This window comes from Vitis riparia, chromosome 2 (assembly GCF_004353265.1).
Source record: "Vitis riparia cultivar Riparia Gloire de Montpellier isolate 1030 chromosome 2, EGFV_Vit.rip_1.0, whole genome shotgun sequence".
NCBI classification, from domain to species: Eukaryota; Viridiplantae; Streptophyta; class Magnoliopsida; order Vitales; family Vitaceae; genus Vitis; species Vitis riparia.
In genome coordinates, this window is record NC_048432.1 from 17,549,208 (window position 1) to 17,571,351 (window position 22,144).

The following is a 22,144-nucleotide window of genomic DNA, read 5'->3' on the forward strand; positions in this document are numbered from 1 at the left end:
AATTTTGGTTCTATGTAGAAAATATTTACAAATTTGATTTTTATATGTTTTAAAAATAACTTTTATATATAGTGTTTTTCATATTTATATAATTAACTTTTTAAAATAATCATCGGGAAATAAGTAATAATAATTAAAATATGTTATTTAAAAACAGTCAATTTATATTTTTAAAAATAGAAAACTATTTTCGATTTTTCTGGTTGTCGGACCTATTTTTCAACATTTTTTGTTTTGAAAAAATAGAAAACTATTTTGAAAAATAGTTACCAAACAAGATTTTGATACGTGAAAATAATAATTAAATGTCAAAACTAAAAATATCATTAAGTTTAATTTTAATATTAATTAATAATAAATTTTAATCATTATGGTTGGCTTTTTTAAGCATCTTAATTGGTGATTGATTAGAAGTGTAGAAAGATGTGATCTGATCAATTTTTGAAGAATAAAGATGTGATTAGATTGATTTTTGAAGAAAAATTTAGTTGAATTAACATGATTGATTTATGCTTAAATAAAAACTAAACCAACCCAAATTTGTTTGAAATCAGTTTAGTTTGATTTATATAATGATTAGATGAAAGTTATTTTAGGTATTGAATCGGACTTGTTTTTAAAACCAATTCTGAGTTTGAAGTTTAAATATTATTTGAAATTTCTAACCCAAAATATAATGAATGCATTTAGAAATTTATTTGATTAAATCAATCACTCAACTAAAGTATACAATATTTATTATTCTTATTATTATATTTTCTTAAAAAATCAAATAATTATAAAAATGGATTTGTCATGATAATAATTTTTATTTTTAATTTTAATTGTCTAAATACATTGATTGAAAAATAAAATAAGGTTATATCTAACTCTCAAAAAGTATTAAAGAAAAAAAATTTTAAAAATATATTTTTTTTTCATATTTATTCAAACAATAGAAAATATTAGAAAAATAAAATACAATTAAAATTAGTTAAAATTTTATATATTTTTAAATTATTTAATCTTTATATTAAGAGTTAAAATAAGTCAAATAAATTTAAAATATTATATAAAAATAATTTATAAATTAAATTTCTTTTCTTCATTCTTTTTGTCCTTCAATTTTTTTTTCTATTTTCTTTCTCTTGTAGTTTTTTTTTTTAAATTTTTGGAAACCAAACAAAACCTACATTTCACATTTTTATTCTCTCATAATGAATACAATATAAGGGATTTTTTTATTCCTTTTTATAGGATTTTTCTTTTTTATTTCCAGTTTTTTGGGATATCTAACGGATTTAAGTGGGAAAAAAAGCAAAAAAAAAAAAATATATATATATATATATATATATATATATATATATATATATATATATATATATATATATATATATATATATATATATATATTTTAAATTATTTATTATATTTAATTTTTCTTGATATGTTCAATTTGCCATGATTCGGAATGTTTCTATTCTTTCTTTCTATCAAATTAATTTCAGATTGTTGACTTCGCAGGTCAAAGGGCTTGTTGGGATTTTCAACATGACCCCACTTTAGAATGATGTATTGATGTTCATGGGGTTTTGCAATCGTGAAGAAGAAAAGAGGACATTTTGGGAAATAAAAAAGTAACGCGGGAGTGCCACGATTCCAGCAAGACCCTGAGTGGGCGAGCATAATACCCTTGGACTTGACACGCGTCAAGCAGGCAGGGAGGGTCCACGGACGCAATGACCACTCAGCCCAAAGGGCTTAGTGTCTATACGTCGAAGGTCCATTACTCCATGCGGGGCCTTCATGCAGGACACGATACCCTCCCCATCACCCTCCTTCATCAGTCACACCCTGATATCTATTCCCTCTGTCTCCTCTCCTCCCACTCTCACCTCCGCCTCGTGAAGGGCACACGAACGTCACCCTTTTCTCATGACCGCAAGTTTGTAACATGGCGTTTTATTGTGGGCCCTCTTCTTGAGAAAGGTTTCCCACCACGCTACCTGTTTTGTTTTTTTTGTTTTAAACAAGAAGAATCCACTTTTCAATAACTATTTCATTAAAAATAATTTAATAAATATAAAATTCCAATTAAACTAAAAAAAAATATATATATATATATATAAGAATTTTTAAATAAATTTTATTTTTTTAATAAACAATTAAACATTTGATTAAATTCAACATGACTTCAAGTCACTTCTTCATAATTTATATTTTTATTTCGGACATAACTAATATATCATTTAAACAATCCAAACCTTGTAAATACATATAAGATTGAATCGATTCATATTACAAATTTTTATATCAACTCTTCTAAGGATAATATAAGAAAAAAACAAATATGAATCATAGAATCTCACCTCGAAGTCAATTTTTAGACATGCGGAATATGGATTTGTTTATTGGGAATGTGGTGTAAGATTTAATGCAAATTGAAATTTTTTATGATGGGAAATGGTGAGAGGATTGAAATGTGGATAAAAAGTATGAAGTGGTAAGTTTTTTTAATGATAAATATCATTAATTTTACCTCATGTCATCGTCAGACAGTATATCACAGGTGATTAGAAATATGATAATGATTAAAAAATGATAAAGGGCACTGAATCGTGGGCCATAATATTTTTATCGGCCAAAAATTAGTCTTGGGTACGTGAGTTATTGCTCAACAGCTCTGATGATGTTGGAAACCTGATCACGCGCTTTGAGGGAGCGCGTGGGAATATCTGGATTTCCGTTATGTTTTATTGGCGGCGCACACTGATATTTCTATAACTTCCACTCTTTTTTTCCGTTATACGGTCGTGCCGCCCCTGTTTAACGGTTACCTTTTTTAATTCCATTAAAGCCCTTATTCACTCTATATATGGGTCTATATAAAGGGTCTCTTCTTCATAGTAGTACCCAAAAAAGGAAATAGAAATACAACTGGGTTTGGTTGAGTTCCGCCATGGGAACACAGGTTGAGAGCTTGTGGGTTTTGGCTCTTGCTGCCAAATGCAGAGCTTTCTCTTCTGAAACTGTCCTCGTTTTTGGGTTTGCGCTGTGTTTGGTTTGGTTTGCTGTGGTTTTGTCCCACTGGGCTTACCCGGGAGGCCAAGCTTGGGGGAGGTACTGGAGCAAGAGAGGAAGTAAAGCTGAGGCCATCATCCCAGGGCCGCGAGGGTTTCCAGTGGTGGGGAGCATGAGTCTCATGGTGAACCTCGCTCATCACAACCTCGCGGCTGCTGCCGAGCGGCTAGGAGCGATGAGGCTCATGGCGTTCAGCCTTGGCGAGACTCGAGCCATCGTTACGAGCAACCCAGACGTGGCGAAAGAGATTTTGAACAGCTCGGCGTTTGCGGATCGGCCAGTGAAGGAGTGTGCGTACAGTCTGATGTTCAACCGCGCAATTGGATTCGCTCCCTATGGAGTTTACTGGCGAACCCTGCGGAGAATTGCCGCCACCCATCTCTTCTCTCCCAAACAAATCACTGCCTCGGAGACTCAGAGGTCCGAAATCGCTGCCCAGATGGTGTCACTCGTTGGCAGCTGTATTGGAGACATCCGCGTCCGCGATATTCTGAAGCGAGCTTCGCTTCACCACATGATGTCCTCCGTATTCGGACGCAAATACCAACTGGGTTCCTCAAATTCCGAAACGGATGAACTTAGTAGACTCGTCGAAGAAGGCTACGATCTCCTTGGCAAGCTCAACTGGTCCGACCACCTCCCTTGGCTTGCAGGGCTCGACCCTCAGAAAATCCGATTCAGATGCTCCAAACTCGTCCCCAGAGTGAATCGGTTCGTGAACCGGATCATCACTGAACATAGAGCTCAGCCCGGCCCAACAACCCGAGATTTCGTTGATGTCCTACTCTCCCTTCAACAACCCGATAAGTTGTTGGATTCCGATATAATCGCCGTCTTATGGGTAATAACAATAACAATTAAAATATATTAAGTTTTTTTTTTGTTCATCATTTCTGAAATTATTTAATTTGTTTTTTAATAGGAGATGATATTTCGGGGAACGGATACGGTGGCAGTTTTGATAGAGTGGATACTCGCAAGGATGGTACTCCACCCTGAGTGCCAATCAAGGGTCCACGATGAGCTGGATAGGGTGGTCGGAAAGTCACGGCCGGTGAAGGAATCCGACATTCCGGCGATGGTATACCTGGCGGCGGTCGTGAAGGAGGTTCTGAGGCTGCACCCACCGGGCCCACTGCTCTCGTGGGCCCGTTTATCAATCACAGATACCACGGTGGATGGCTATCACGTGCCTGCCGGGTCCACAGCGATGGTTAACATGTGGGCCATCACACGGGATCCACGAGTGTGGTCAGATCCACTCGACTTCACGCCCGACAGATTCGTGACCACCCCTGCTGACGTGGAATTCTCCTTGTTTGGATCCGATCTCAGGCTCGCTCCATTCGGGTCGGGCAGAAGAACCTGCCCCGGAAAGACCCTTGGCTTGACCACAGCCACCTTTTGGGTGGCGTCGCTGTTGCATGAGTTCGAGTGGCTTCCATCCGACCCAAACCCGGTGGATCTATCCGAAGTGCTGAGGCTATCCTGCGAAATGGCACACCCTCTGACTGTGAGGGTGCGGCCCAGGCGAATATGATAGCTCAGATTAGATTCCAACATGATGTAAATACATGCAAGTGGCTTTAGATCTCAACCGTCCACTCCACCTCCACCTCCTCTTTTCCTTTTTTGTGAGTCGAATGTTTTGCCACGCTAGCTAGCATAAAGTGTACTTTTTCTTTTTCTTTCATGTACACCATATATGTGGCAGTGTATCCTAAGTCCAACTCCTTAAATCGCATCCTTGTTCTTGGAATCATGTTGACGCAATTTAATTTAAGTAAAAAGACCTTGGGAGATTCAAAATCATCAATAGATTAAACTAAGTTTGGTATAAATCACATGTTTATTGATATAAGTAAACATCGTGAGACAAAAAAGATTGATAAGACAGAAAGCAAACTACTTGATTAATATTCAAATACTAGAAAAATATATCTGTAATAGTAATTATGACTCCATATTTTGAATATAATAAAAGAACTAAGATCCACGTGTCATTCTATAATTTACATAATATGTATCTTATTTTTACGAGTTGATGATATTATTATGTTATAATATTTAGAACCCATTTGATAGTGATTTTAGAAAACATTTTTAATACTTAAAAATTTTCATTATTCAAATATAAAAAATATTAAAATTACTTTCTAAAACCACTTCTAAATGCACTATCTAAATAATAGAAAAAAAAACTTACATGAAAAGGCATTATTTTTACACACTTCTACAAGCTTTTGCATTTTATAACCTCTTTTATTAATTGCTATCTCTTATACTTTTTTTTTTCCACTCGATCATTTTATATATATATATATGTAAAAATGTAAAATAGAGATATTTGGTCATTAATAACATGTTCTTGGAAGTCGGAATTTGGATGTTTTTAGCCTTGAAGTGGTGTAGAAGAATCTATAAAGTAATAAATCTTTGGTTCGATTTATTATGGGATTGTGTTATAGTTGATACGAAGAAATTAATGTTAGAAGGCATGGGTGTAGAAGCCAATTTTGAGGTAGAATTCTAAGGGTGGTGATTAAATTGGCTGATAGAATAAGGAGAGGCCATGTTAAAAGCGAAGGCAACTGGGGCAGGGTGTTGGCAAGGGAGGGGGGAGGACAGTGAAGCATGCCGATGCTCCAACCTGTCTGTGATGAGGATGACGTGAAACACATGTAATAAAGGCTATAAAGCTCAAGCAACTTGAAAATGGTAGATGGATGGCTGGGAGTGTCCTTGGACGCTGCCGACAAGGCCCATAAATTTATCACCATATAAATTGTTAGACATCCCAAGTACATAAAAGCACGTACCAGTGTCCTTGTGCTTTCTTCCATGTCTACAATCATTCTCCCCCCCTCCCTTTTCCCTTTCTTTTAGTTTTGTAACAATAATATGGGGCGATGTTTATCTCCCACCATGTAAATTATTTACCATTTTATTTCATTTGATTTTAAAAATAAAAATATTATAAAACTTTTGGAAACAGAGTTAATACTTTTTACTAACGAAAGAATTATAAATCACATAAGATCATCTTTATCTTAGAATACGTTTGATAGTGATTTTAGAAACTGTTTTTAATTTTTATAACATTTGAAAATTTTCATCATTCAGGTTTTATAAAATTCAAAAACATTTTTAATAATCACTATTAAACGTATTTTTAGAGTATGTAAATTTTCAAATATAAAAAATAATATAAACACTTCTTAAAATTATTATCAAATAGATTTTTAATAAATTCTTAAATTATCAAAACATTACTTAAAAACATGAAATACACATGGAATGACATGTGGTATTAAAACAGACACGTGGCTTAAAAGATTTTTAACATGTGGTATTAATATAGACACATGGCTAAAAAGATTTTTAATCTTCATCGTTTAGACGGACACATGGAAAAATCTTGACCTTTCAAGCTTTATATTAAAATTTTAACATTTTTTTAGATGATCGGAATGAAAGAAGGTTAACAGAAATATCTCAATCGATTTGAAAGAAAAATTTTTAGACGGATTCATGAACAAGAACAAAGTTTTAGGACATATACAATGAATGAATCAATCAAAAGCGATTCAATACGCTTCTATTATGAGGAACTTGGAAGTCATTTTCCCAAAAATGAGACTCTTAGTTCTTGAATGTCACATTCGCATTGCACATTCTGACATTCATGTTGCACGATCACGGAGGACATAAAAAATAAAAAATAATAATAAAAAGTGCACGTGGGATGCACGTGATGGTGCAACTAGAGTAGTTTTGTCGAGTACCCAAACAGACGGGGCTGGGGGTTCTCTATTGAATAGAGACACCCCCTGATAAGTCCCATTCAGTGGGATCTTGCTGTGTTTGTAGTGTGAGGAGGCATAATGTCAAGTCGAAATCAATGCCCAAAGCTTTGTTGGATCCATTAATAGAAAACTCCAACTCTAGTTCGAGATAGCTGTTTCTGGCTTGGAATGAAATGTAGCTCTCAAACGTCCTAAACAAACCGTCCAAAAATAATTATGGGTTTTCTATATGTAAGTATGCGGTAATGAGAATGAGAATCAGTTAGAATCAACCGGAAATTCGATTCCCACACATGCCACTGTCTCTGCCCCAGCCCTACACCATATCTCCATAGATTCTTTTTTGCCTGTCCCGATAATACTACAAGCTGTGGTTGGTAATTGAGTGGTAGTACATATAATTGTAGGTGTGCACATGAAAGTTGCCCACCTGATTGTATTCTTGTTCAAGTAACAATACAGTAACCATCAAATAATGCGTACAAATCCGGATTCTAGTGCTTGAGAGCCAGTCCCTTTAGCACATCCTCCATCCTCCTCAGTCCCCACCACTGCCCGCTTCTTTCACCGTTTGATGCTTGGTTAAAAATGATTTTACTTGTCCTCGTTTTCAAATCAACCCTATGTAAAGGGGTTGGTTCCTTCCTACTTAAGACTTCAGAGTACTTCCATTGCAATGTTCAAGTGATTGTTAATTATTTGATGATTGAAATTGATGAAATAATCTCTAATTTGTAAGTCTAATCCTTTATGTTTAAAAAATGACCTATTTTAATGTAACATGTTCGACCTCTTTACAAAATTTCAACATGTCCTATTCGGATATCTTCAAAATCTAGTCTGACAACGATGGTTGCTTCAACTAGTACAACATTAGTTGTGACTCCACCAATCGTGTTACCGACATAAACCCGACATCGATTGCGGACCCCATTTTACCAATGCACCTTCACTTCTACAACAATCGAATCATTGATGATATTCTAAAGAATAACCCTTTTTAAAATGAAGGGATGAAACAATTGGATTGCTAATGCACCTATTTTACTTGGAACTTAATTGTGAAAAATGAAAATTGAGTTTATATTGAAATTTGGAAGAAAGTTAAAAGGGTATTTTTTTTAATTGGTCATTTTTTAGATTGGAACACATGTAAGGTTAGATTTATACATTTGAGAATATTTCATCCATTTTTATCAAATAACCCCTAAGAAAAACATCAAACAAAATGTTTTTGTATAGTATAGAAATGGTCACGTGATAAAAATGATTTTATTTATTTATTGATCGATTTATATTCCATTTTGTTTATTCTAAGTTTCATTCTTTTCATATCTTTATTTAATGATTTAAATATAAGCATACAAATAAATTATTCATATTGAAAGTTCACTAGTTATTGATACTACTTTAGTATCTTATAATTTTTTCAAAATAGGATGATGCATGGAACCGCCTAAGATATAATCACCACCTAAAACATAACTATCTAAAACAAACTTACTTGAGAATAAGCACATGTCATAGTAGCTCCCCCTAACCTACTCGTAACTTTCCTTTCAGTGTAACAAATTTACCAAACTTGAAAAAGAAGAAGAAACTTTTTCTATGGTGTTCAATATATATTATTAAAATGGTCTACGACATTTTCTCGACACAAATTATTTGTTAATTTTTTTGACAAATTTGATCAAATAAGACATATGCATGCTATGTTGTTTTCATTGGCATGGCCTTTCCCAATTGGAATATTAACTATTTCAACAAGACTTTGAATTTAAAACATGAAAGCAACGGGCATAGATAAACCCTAGAAATCTGGCACTTAGGATTGGTACATATTTTAGAGGAGTCATTTCAAAAGGATTATCCATAAAAGTTATATTATTATATTGTTAATGTAATAGATTATAGGTTTGAACAAATGGAATTGGCTATTGTTATTAGCTTAGCTTGCAAGCACATTGAGAAATTTTGCTTCTTTGTTGGGTGACCATGCCCCCACTTGACTTGAGAATGTGGTGAATTGAGAAGGACTTTTAATGGAGGATTACAAGTAATGAGTATCTTTAATTACCCTTTGAATTTAAATGGAATGTACAAAATCTAGGTGATGATGCCTCTATGGTCTATATATTCTAATGATTCTCAATTTTTGCTTTTGATCTAGATTAGGACTAATAATGGGATGATGGAAATTAATTTTGAGATTGTTATAATGTTATGACCCATACGTCCCAAGATTTGTTGTTAATGGAATATGTCAAATTAAGGCCTCATAGCATATTGTGAACATCTTAAATTTAAGTCCTAATACTTTTTGGATTTACAATTTGCTTAATATGTGTATATATTTTCTATTTTCTATTTTTAAAATTAAAACATAATAGTAATTTTTAAAAATATAAAGTAAATCTATATTTTTTTTATATAAAATATTAATTTTTTGTATAGAAGTTTCTAATATTAAAAACAAAATAAATAAAAAACGTATATCAATGATACACTATTTGGGTGTTGGGTAAAGTTTAATATTTATTATTTAATAAATTACTTAAAACTTATTACTTAATTATTACTTTGAGTATTAAATTTGTTTGATAAAATTAACTTAAAATTTATTTTAAATCATTACGTTGACATATTTATTCTTATAAATTATAACTAGTGTAAAGGAGGTTAAGTAATAATTGAGGTCGCAGAGTAGTAAAAGAGATTATGAAGATAAATAGAGTAAATGGGGTAAAAAAGTAAAATGAAGATATGAATTTAATAATAAATTAATTTCTTTTATTTATTACTTAAAGTTATTTTTTACTTTATATCATACCAGTAAGTTATTTTATCAAACATCTTTAATTTACTTAATGACTTAAAATTTAAATCATTAAATCACTTTAAATTATTAAATTGATTTACCAAACGCCCACTAAATTAAGAGAAAATGAACAAAACCTCCTAAGTCATAAAATTCTAATGATCAATTATGTATTTTATGTAAATTAACACTAAAACGATAACCCCATTATTTTGACTCGGATAATCTTATCTTTCATTTTATGGTGAGGTTCAAACCCGTAACCTCCTAAAACTTTGAACAATCAAATCTCTTATACCATGTTAAACAGTTTATCTACTTAAAAGCTTAAAAACTTCAATGAATGAAACACGTAAGATAAGTTATAATTGAGACAAGGTCTAGGAGGAAAGATTTCATTCCAAGATCCTTCATAGACAGCCACACTTTGAAAAGAATCATGTTCTAGAGGTGACTTTTACCCCATATAACTAAAACTAAGATGTTGGCAATTTTCTAAAAAAAAATAAACATGATTTCACAGATTTTATTGTCTCCCATGACTCCTCAAAGTCCCATGTGTTGTATGGAACAAAAAAAGGTGTGAATGCAAAGGACCCTTTTTTGAAGAAAAAGGACTAGTTTGCAACTCAGCATGTACCCAGAACTGGACCCAGTTCTGGAACTTAAAAAGTAAAAGGACTGCTCTGAAATTTAACCATATGGGCCTAGTCAGAGCTTAAATGATTGCAACCCTGTTTTTTTTTTAAGCTCCAATGGGCCTCCTCCACATAAAAACATCTTGGCATGATTGGTATCTCTTAGCCTAGCATACAAGCGCAATGAAATTTGGGCAGATTCAAGCAATTGACTGATTGAGGAAGTCTTTTCTTCCTCTAGACAATAAACCCCTGTTTTCAAAAATATTTTTGAAAAATATTTTTTAAATAAAATCATTTTATGATGTTTTATAAAATAAATGACTATTTGAGAATCTGAAATGTTTTTAACCGATTTTTTATATTTTTAAATATATTTTAAAAATAAATTTTATGTGCAATGTCTTCATATTTGAACAATTATTTTTTAAATTAGTTCTAAAAAAATAAATAAAAATAACTTAAAATAATTAAAAAAAATATTCTTAAAAAACACTTTGTTTTTTTTGTTTTTTTTTAAAGAATCATATTCTTTTTTCTATTTTCTAATTATTAAATATGTTTTTTTTATTTTTTTTCATTTTAAAGAACAAAAAAACTATTTTAAAAAATAATTACCAAACAAACCCTAAAATTCTCTTACATGACATTGAACTTGCTAAAAGAAACTGAAATTTCTTGGCAAAGTCTCATATAACTCAAAAAAAAAATCCCAATTTTTAGTTTGATCTAAATATTTTTTTAACTTGTTGAGAATTTAGTGATTGAAATTTTTACTCAAATATTTTTGAGAGCATGTTTTAAAAAGCCCAATTAAATTTCTTGACAAATGAAAATCCGAAGATTCTTGGACCATCAAGGTTTATTGACTAGGGCTTGATACAAGAATTAAGAGAGGGAGAGGTTGTAATATATTTGAATTAAGAGTTTCTAAGGGAGGTATGGTTGCAATATCAATTCGATATATGTTAAAAAATGTGATCAATCACATCTCGTTATCAAATATGATCCCATTATCAATTCTTTAACACCCATTATCCCAAATATATTTTGATTAATACTTTAATACTTTTATCCCATTGTTGGTTGATAGTCTGATTTTTTTTATATCTTGGTCTAATTATTTGTACCATCATCCAATTGAAATTGAAATTTGTGACCAAATGCCCTTGAAAAGTGACTTTACTGCCGTCCTTGAAACCACATAAAGGCGTTCTCTAACAACATTTTTGAAAGCGCCATCTCCATAATTTGAATATTCAAATCCAGAGAAGATGTACAACACAAGCTCACTGAGCTGAAAACATGACACATAATAGGCATCACATACTGATTCACCCAACTACGGAACTACCCATAAACAAACTTCACTCTGCAAGCTGGTCTACCGCATTATTTCATTACATGTAACGCCTTGTCATCTCATCCCTGCATTCTCGACAGTGCCTTCTCGAACTGGCTCCATCTCTGCTCCAATGTCCCGCTATACCCAACTGACATTCTCACCAACCCAGGTGCAATCCCAGCCAGAGCCTTCTCCTCAGCGTTCATCTCACTGCTGGTGCTACTCCCGGAGCAAGACATGAGGGTCTCGTAGTAGCCCAAGCTCACAGCCATGAACCCGAACTGGGTGGAGTTCTGCAAGAGGTTCATCAAGCGGTTCGCCTTCTCTTCCGTGCCCATGTCCAAGCAGAGGAGCCCACCAAAGCCGTAGTCGAGGTTGCCAATAGATTTGAGGACGGTGTGGTCTGGGTGGCCTTCCAGGCCTGGGTAGATGACTTTGAGGCCCAGTTTCTTCATCCTCGTGGCGTACTCCAGGGCCCTGCGGCAGTGCTCTTTCATGCGGAGGCCCAGGTGGGGGATTCTCTCTGATAGTTCGAATGCCACCTTGGGGTTCATAGTTGGGCCCAACAGCATTAGGGCACCTTGGTGGAGGTCCATCATGGAGTTCACCAGCTTTGCAGGCCCACACACAGCACCTGGGATTTGGGTTCAGGTTCAGGCCCGCATACAATGAAGTTTGAAAAATGTATAATTTAATAGTCTTAGGAATTAGGATGGATTTAGTTTGGCACAACCCAAAATTAGATTCTGAAAAAGAGGTACCCATACTTCACAGAATTGGGCTGTAGGACGTTGAGCCCCATGGAACTGTTTTTGGCCCATTGGGCCAAATTACAGTTACAATCGGACCAAAACTCACCTAACAGAGGGCATGTGAGAGCGCTAATGGCACCAGTCACGTGTCAAAAAATCCCAAGGGCGTTACACATTTTTTTCTTTAGAATAAAAAGAACGGTTCAGATTGCTTTAAAAAATCATTTATAGAAAATAAATATAATTAAAATTAGACAGAGAAAAAGAGTTCCAAAAACTGAGGACGTGTGGAAACTTCCGTACGATATACCTGCGATGATGTCGGCTCCGCCGCTGATAAATTTGGAAATACTATGAACGACAACATCGGCGCCGAGTTTCGCCGGCGACATAACCATCGGAGCGAAGGTGTTGTCGACGACCACTGTTAGGCCCTTATCGTGTGCCACACGGCAGAGTTCAGGCACGTTAGCGACGGAGAGAACGGGATTGGAAATGGCCTCGAAGTACAAAACCTTGGTTCTTCCTTCGATTATGGCCCCGTCCACCATATCGAGATCTTTGATGTCCACAAACGACGTCGTAATGTTGCAGGTTCTTGGGAAGAAGTGGGTGAGGAGGGCGTGGGTGCCGCCGTACAGAGTCCGCGACGCCACGATGTGGTCGCCGCTGCTGCAGAGCTGCAACAGCGCCGCCGAGATCGCCGACATCCCGCTGGAAGTGCAGTACGCCGCCTCGGTGCCCTCCAGCGCCGCCATCTGGCGGCTGAGGTTTAGCACGGTGGGGTTGAAGTGACGGCTGTAGATGAAGAAATCGCGGTCCGGACCCAGCTCACCGGAGAACATCCGCCGCATGGTGTCCGGTTCCATCACCGTGAACGTCGCTGACGCTTCGATCGACATATTCACGCCCCCGTGTTCGCCGAACTCGTGCCGCGCCATCGCCAATGCTGCCATCGGATCTTCCCCCTTGGCCACCGCTGGCAACGATGCTGATTTCTTGGCCAGTAAATGATCTTCATCCTCCGCCCCCTTTCTCTTCTTTCCCGCGTGAACAACGCTCGTAGCCATTTTCAGGGACAGAAAAAATTCACAGAGAAAGACGGAGATGAAGAAGAGTAGAAGAGGACGATGGGTTTGTGAATTCTTGATGGGATGGGTTCTATAAATAGTGGCGGGTCCGATTGATTTTAGCGACAAAACCGGAACCGGAAGAAAAATAAAACTACGTAATATTATAGTATATTTACGTTTGTATTTTTAGTATTAAATCTGAGAATACGATAAATCCTCAATCCTCAAATATTAGAAAATCTCTATAAATTAAATCCAAAATATATATTAGGAAATATTATGATTAATTTATTAAATTTTCCATATGAAAAAATTTAATAATTATAGGATAATACTTGGCCGATAATAAATCCACTAATTGAAAGACGCTAATATCTGTATACAACACAATCTAACTAGAAGTTTTGCTCTTTTGGAAAACTCCATGTGGCCATTTGCAATTAGCATGTTAAGTCTACTACTAAGTCTGTAGAAATCATTTGTTAATGGCTTTGAAATAAACTAATTAATGTAACTTTTCTCGATGATTAGACAGGGATTAGACAATGGTCACTTTTAAATTAGACATCATGCAAAGGCTAAATTCGCCGCCATACAATGTTAGATAGAATATTATTTCGTAATAGATGTATTAATTCTTAATAATTAAAATATGATTAATTCATTTTTCATAATTTAGGATTTGTAATTTTTGGTTTGGCTAAGGAGACATTAGATTCCGTTTGGCATGATATAGTAATCAGATTCACATGCATTGAGATTTAAATATGCCAATAAAATGTCTTTTTTTTTAAAATAAAAATAAATAAAATTACGGCATTCTTATCCAAAATGGGTATTTTTTGGGTAAAAAGAAAGAAAGAAATAAAGAAATATTAGATTTGAAATTTCATGTTTATTTTGTTGATTTTAATCGGTTATCCTAACAAAATTTGGAATAAGGGTAAAATTTTTATTTTTTTCAAGTGTTATAATCCTAAAATTCTTATTTTTAAAACTCAATTAATGGAATTTTGATTAGAAAATGTTAGTAGGGAATATTATTATTTAATTAAAAGGGTCATCCAAAACCCAATTTTATAAATTTAACCCTATATCATGTTTTGACCCCATTTCAACATAAATGTTTCCACTATTTTCTTCCTTTTTTCAAAAAAAAAAAAAAAAAAAAATCATCGTTTTAGCCAATTAATTTTACTATAAGTTCTTTACCAACTTTGATATCAAAATCTTAGAAATTATAGAATAAATTTCTTTATTTTTTATATAATAATAAAATACCTCTCCAATAAGTCTACAAATAATAAAATATTTGTGGACCTGCGTTTTTGCATGTATGTTTCCACTCAATAGTGAGACTCTTTTTTTATTTTTTTATTTAATGAAAAATATGATTTTTATAAAAGATTTTGAGTTGCCATTTATTTTTGTTTTATTTTTAAAGGAAAACAAAATAAGAAAGAAAACCTTTAAGTGTGACTCCTTATTTTGGAAAAGACCGTTTATGAAAAACCAAAATCAAGTCAGGTAACTTATTGGGAATATATGGTAAAAATATCATAACACCCCTCTAAGTCCCTAAAAATGGATATCTACTAAATAAGGTGAAGTGGAAGTGTACCTTAACAGCAAGTAATAGTGCGCTATCATTAAATAAGGTTAATTCAAGTACATGCATGTAAAATAGCAAGACAAAGATCGGACCATATTCATTAAGTATAACCGTTAACAATCAGAAAAGGAAACTCATATGTAGGGCCTCCACCGAAGTCCAATTAATTTTGCATGAATTAATCCCATAAATTCCATTGTTTTGAAATTATGAAAATCATATTCATGCTTATTTAAAATCAAGATAAATAAAAGATTATTTGAAAATAAAAAAAAAAATTGTGAAAATGCTGAAGGGAAAAATAGTAAATTTATTAAAAACGAGATTTTTTTTGACCTAAAAACCTAATAAATAATGAAAGGTGTAGAATTAAAAATATTTGAAAATTGAATTAGAATTAAAATCATTTGAAAGAAAACTTGAGTTTTGAAAATTGAAATTTTAAAAATTAGAAAAAAAAAATTGAAAATAGGAGTTTTGAAAATTAAATTTGAGAATTGGAATTTTGAAGAATTGTTTGAAAATTATTTGAAAATTTAAGTTTTAAAAATTATTTGAAAAATAGAATTTTGAAAATTATTTGAAAATTGAAGTTTTAAAAATTAAATTATAATAGTTTCTATAAATATTGGCGGGTGGATGGATTTTAGCGACAAAATTGAACCGGACAAAAAATAAAACTACGTGACATTATAGTATATTTATGTTTGTATTTTTAGTATTAAATATGAGAATATGATAAATCCTGAATCCTAGATAATAAATCTATATAGCAAAAAATAAATCTGATAAAAAAAAAATAATACCAACATTAGAAACAAAAAATTTGAATTATTTTTTACTTCCAAATTCCAACTCACTTTTTTAACTAATTATTAAACTCCGTTAATATTGATTTGTCATGTAAAAAAATTAATTAAATTTAAAACTTAAAAAAAAAAACATAGATTTCCATATACCAACAAAAGATCCACAATTGGAGACCCCATAATAAATCCAAAATATATATTAGGAAATATTATAATTAATTTATTAAATTTTATATATGAAAAATTTTAATTATTATAGAATAATATTTGCCTGATGACAAATCCACAAATTGAAAGACACTAATTTTTGTATACAACACAATCTAACTAGAAGTTTTGCTCTTTGGAAAACTCCATGTGGCCATTTGCAATTAGCATGTTAAGTCTACTACTAAGTCTGTAGAAATCACTTGTTAATGACTTTGAAATAGACTAATTAATGTAACTTTTCTCGATGATTAGACAGGGATTAGACAATGGTCACTTTTAAATTAGACATCATGCATAGGCTAAATTCGCCGCCCTACAATGTTAGATAGAATATTATTTTATAATAGATGTATTAATTCTTAATAATTAAAATATGATTAATTCAATTTTTATAATTTAGGATTTGTAATTTTTGGTTTACTAAAGAGACATTAGATTCCGATCAACTTCTAATTTTGGTATGATATAGAAATTAGATTCACATGCATTGAGATTTAAATGTACCAATAAAATGTTTTTTTGTTTAAGAAAAAAGTGATGATATTCCTGTTCAAAATGGGTATTTTTGGGTTAAAAAAAAAACAGATTGAAATATTAGATTTGCAATTTCATATTTATTTTGTTATTTTTAATCTATTATCCTTAACAAAAATTGGGATAAGGATAAAAATTTTATTTTTTCAAATATTATAATCCTGAAATTTTTATTTTTAAAACTCGATTAATGGAATTTTGATTAGAAAATGTTAGTAAGGAATATTATTATTTGATTAAAAGCATCCAAAACCCAATTTTAAAATTTTAATCATCGATTGTGTTTTGGCCCATTTCAACAAAAACTCTCCACTACTTTCTTCCTTTTTTTTTTTAAAAAAAAAAACAAACTCATAAATTTGAATAAAAAAATCGTGGTTTTAACCAATTAATTTTACTGTAAATACTTTACCAACTTTGATATCGAAATCTTAGAAATTAGAGAATAAATTTTTTTATTTTTTATATAATAATAAAATACCTCTGCAATAATAAGTCCACAAATAATAAAATATTATTTTTTTATATAATAAATTCATAAATGAAAAATATATAATTTTTTTGTATAAGTCTTTTGATATTATCGTTGACCGACTTTGTGGTAGACTTAATTATGCAAGTCAGCAGTTTTAAGACTTGAAATACAATTATACAACTACCTTAAGCATCTTTCTTTTTTTATTTTATTTTTTGATAGATTAAGTATACGCAATGAACACGATGCTAATCACAAGGAAATCTTTGTTAGGTGGGAACGAAGTGGAAATCGATGAAAATTAATTTCAAAATAAATGAATCTTCCTCTATATATATATATATATATATTAAAAAATGATACAAAATATATTAAATTTACTATTTTATCCCTTCATTTCCGTTAGGCATATGCTACTTTTAAAAACGTTTAAAATATGTTATTTTAAAATGAAAATAAAAAATATTTTAAATTATATTTTTAAATTTCCATTCATATCATACATTAAAATAGAAATAAATAATTATTTCAATTTTATATTCTTAAACGTGCTTAAAGCATAAGAATAAAAGTCATTAAGTTCAAAGGACTTATTTTTTATATTCTTTATTTTTATAACAATTATTGTATGATAATAATATTATTTATTTCCAAAAAAAAATTAAAGTTATAGAATTCAAGCACATGTTAACAAAGAATTTTGTCAAAGAAATTAAAAATCATTAAAATATAATTATATTTTAGCTTTATAAAATAAATTATGAATAGTATAAAATTAAAGAGATAAAAAATGAAAATAATAATAATTTTTATATAAAAAAATGTAAGCCTTTTTTGACACTTATCTTAAAAAGACAACATCTTAAAAATTGTTTCAAAAAATCTTAAATTCTATAAATTTTAAAAAGATTTTAAAAATTATATAATTTTTTTACTTATTTAATTGTTAATTCCTTTTTTTTTTCATATATTGAATTATTGATTAGAAAATTATGAAAAAGAACCCAAAAACACTTAAAATTTGTTATAAAAAACTTGTTCCTAAAACAAATTCTCGCAAAATTATTTATTGTAAAAAGTTTACCAAATTTGTTTTCTAAGTTAATTGTGTGTGTTTTTTTTTTTTGAAGAAAAAAAATATTTACAATTATCAAACATCATCTCCACACATTTTTTTTTTCCGCTTTTCTTTGATATTTATCACAATATTCAAATATTAAAAAAAAATCATTTTTTAATATTTTTTTCTTATTATTATTTTTGAGCTAAACATAGTATTACTCTTTTCACATACCTTATTAGATTAAGACACCAAACTAACAATATTATTTTCGGTTTTTTTATAATATAAAATATTGAAATACAATATATTTTTAGTTGATTTTATTAGATTAAAATAAATGTTGACTTAAATTGGACTAAATCTCTCTATCAATAAATTTTATTTTCATAGCACGATAGTATTTTATTAACTATATCGATAAGAGAAATTATTTCACTATATTATAGAATAAAAACTATATACAATTATTGAGTCGCAAAAATCTCTCTTTTTATTTATTTATTTTTGTTTATGTGTTTGTATCTTTCACTTTTCTTCACATCCCCATCTATTATAAATATTTATACCGATAGTTTTAATAAATTTTTATTTAATATTTTTAATAAATATAATACATATTTTATTTCATTGTATAAATATTTTATACAATATTCTTTATAAAAAGAAATAAATAAATAAATATATATATATATAAATAATTTCCTACCATAATAATTCGAAAGTAATTGTTTGACTAAAAAAAATATAATTATGATTTATTTTAAGGAATATAGCAATTAGAATTAAGATAAATTTGAACCATAATAATTCCAAAGTAATTGTTTCGCTAAAAAGGAAATACAAATATGATTTATTTTAAAGAAAAAATATGAATTTATTTTTTGAAAAGATAGCTTCACTTTATCCATTGAAAGGACAATTCAATATTTAAAAAATATAATTACTAAACACCTTAAAGAGTGTAGTCGATTTAGAATTAGTTTTCAAATCGTTATCTTTTAATTTTTTCAAATGGTATTTATTTCAAAATTTGGTAATACTAGCTACTTTCTTATTGATGGTACATTTTAGTAGGAGATAAAAATATCCATGGGCAATATATTATGAAATTATAAATATTCTAATAAATTTTTATATAAAAAATTTGACAATTATAGTATAATACATCCACAATAATCAATCCACAAATATAGTAAGATGCTAATTTTTTACATAGCAAGTCCACAAATAATAATGTTTCGTTTTCTATACACATTCAATGCATCATTTTACAACTGTCTTTCATATTTATTATTATCAATAATAATTAATTACTTAGAAAATTGATAATAAGATGGTAAATAGGTTCATGATTGCATTAGGTTGCTAAGAAAATATTGAAAATTTTATAAGCTAAGTTTCACTTACTCTTTTTATATAATGTTCGATTGGAAGTATCGGTTTGTAATTGAAATGTGTTTTTACTTTTTAGATTTGCAAATTTAAATAAAATATAAAGGTTGTGTTTGATTTCCGGAAAATATTAAGGAAATATAATAAAAATGTTAAAACAAATTATTTTTTCATATTTGGTTTTCTTATGAAATAATCAAAGAAAATAAAATATAATTAAAATTAATTATAAATTTATACATTTTTAAGTTATTTCATATTTATATTGAAAAGTTAAAATAAGTGAAATGAACTTGAAAAAAAGAAATTAAAGACAAACAAAATTCATACTTCTTAAATAAAATGTATTTGTTATTTTCTACTTTTTAAAATAAAAAAATGAAATGTATACAAGAAACTAAGGAGAGACAAAAGGTAAGAAAAAATTATAAAATTTTACTTATTTAATTTTTCATTCCAAAATTTGTTTATATTAATTTTTAGGGAAAATATGGAGTGAATATTTTTAAGGACTTGTTTGAAATGTTCTCAAAAATAGTTGTTGAGAAATGGTATTTGAGAATAGTCCTTGAAAACACTTTAAAATTATTTTGAAGGACAAAATTATATTTGGAAATTTAAATATGAAAAATAAAAATTTAACATATTTTTTTATAAAAATACTATGCATTCATATACAATAGAAAAGTTTTAAAAATGTTTTCCCATTTTTCATATTTTCAATTATTGCTAAAAACACTATATAAAAAACAATTCAAAATACATTAAATTTATTCTTAAAAAAAAGTTTGTTATGAGAATCAACTCTCATAAAGTTGTTTTGTTTTCTCTCGTAGGTTTATCAAACATGTTTTCTAAGTTGAAAATATATTTTCTATTTTAAAGGATAAAAGACTATTTTTAAGAAAAATTATTAGACAATATTTAGTCATTTTTTTTTTCATAATATTTACATACATATATATAAAGGAGCAAAATAAGAGATGAGAATTGAAATGGTTTACTAGAAATAGGGATAAGCAATAAGGCCTCGTTTGCAAATTATTTTAAAAATTAATTTTTATATTTTTGAGAGGAAAACAAAATACTTTTTGAAGAATGGAAAACATTTATTTTTGGAAATAGTTCCCAAAATATAATGTTTTCCCATAAATTGATCTTGGCGTTGGGTTTTGGAAACAATAAACAAAATTTTTAAAAATAGTTTTTTATAAAGCCATCTTGTTCCATTTATAATTAATTTTATGAAAAGTTTATTTTTTTTTAATATTTAAAAAATTTAAATATTGAAAACATTTTTAAAATTCACTATCAATTAGAAAACCATTATAACTTCCTCTAAAACAAAAATTTATCATTCAATCATACTTATAAGCCAGAAGCACAAATCGCTTCCTGAAATCGAGATTGACAACCCGATATGTAAATTTGAAATTGGTTTCCAAAATTTTATGCAATCTAATTCCATCTTGACTTTCCATGTTCCTAACTTTCCTTTCTCACCTCCACACACAAATCATTATATCCAATCAACTCTTTGGAAAAACCTTTTCCTATTATCCTCTTTTCAAGGGATCCAAAATTTAATGTTAAATTTTCAACTAGATCGATCAATTAATTTTGTGATACATCTTAGGATTTTGGATTATAATTGTGAATAATTCTACATTTTGTCACTGTCGAGCTTCATATGATAAATTATAATTTTTTTTTTTTTTTTTTTACATTCAAAAACTAATAAATTCGCTATAAAAACGTTTTCTTGTTATATACAAACACTACAAACTAGAAACGTGCCCTCTAATTAATACCCATGCCAATTGCCAACTAACCCATCTCCGGTTTCCAAAGAACTTGGCTCAAATATTGGGCAATGTACATCCTCGCGAATTACCCGTTTCATTTCTCCAAGTAGCAAAATCCAAATTGGGGAGTATGTAAGGAGGAGGGAATGCGAAGAGTCCGTCTCCAAATGAGAGGGAAGTCTTCTGACTGCTCCCTTGGAAGTTGGAAATTAGAACCCAAGAGAAAAAGACAAGCGAAAGTGGAGAGGCTGCGAAGCACAGAACTTGGCCATAGAATCAGGGATTCAGGGCACATTCATATCTTGCTTTCTTCTTTATTTCTTTTCCAAGGATAAGGTGGAGCCCACCACCATGAAAATCACAAATCTCTGATTATCTGCCACTCCCATCCTCATCTTTCTATACCCACCTAATCCTGTCTAAAGCTGATCCTCGTGGGGTCCTTGGTGATATCAATTTTATCAAGGCAAAATATCGAACTTATTTTTTTTGGTTTGTATTGATGATAAGGAGGAGGACCATGTGGTTTGTTTACTTCTTCTTATCTTTAAGCACATCTTTTCTTTGAAGCACACATATCACCTTTGTTGGATGAACTTTATGTTAAGGTTCTGTCCATTTAGTCGAGGCAACAAATTTAAAGTGACGGGGATTCGAATTTAAGACTTGGGTTCATAAGTCATTTTAGTGGATTTGGAAATACTTTTCTTGCTAGATTAAGACGTTTACAAAGTTCCACGAGTCTAGGATTC

The 22,144-nt window shown here is 30.4% G+C and overlaps 2 protein-coding genes across 2 annotated transcripts; one reads left to right on the plus strand and one right to left on the minus strand.

Annotated features, from left to right (window-relative positions):
* The first annotated feature begins 2,898 nt into the window (after positions 1-2,898).
* On the plus strand, positions 2,899-4,822 carry LOC117927392 (cytochrome P450 78A3-like). Its single transcript, XM_034846902.1, has 2 exons — positions 2,899-3,901; positions 3,983-4,822. Exons 1-2 carry the CDS (start codon positions 2,939-2,941, stop codon positions 4,598-4,600), a joined length of 1,581 nt encoding a protein of 526 aa, XP_034702793.1. The 5' UTR covers positions 2,899-2,938; the 3' UTR covers positions 4,601-4,822.
* Positions 4,823-11,486: 6,664 nt separating this feature from the next.
* LOC117933763 (methionine gamma-lyase) lies at positions 11,487-13,570 on the minus strand. The gene is made up of 2 exons (XM_034855288.1): positions 12,730-13,570; positions 11,487-12,301 (listed from the first exon to the last, which is right to left on the minus strand). Exons 1-2 carry the CDS (start codon positions 13,487-13,489, stop codon positions 11,745-11,747), a joined length of 1,317 nt encoding a protein of 438 aa, XP_034711179.1. The 5' UTR covers positions 13,490-13,570; the 3' UTR covers positions 11,487-11,744.
* Positions 13,571-22,144: the final 8,574 nt, after the last annotated feature.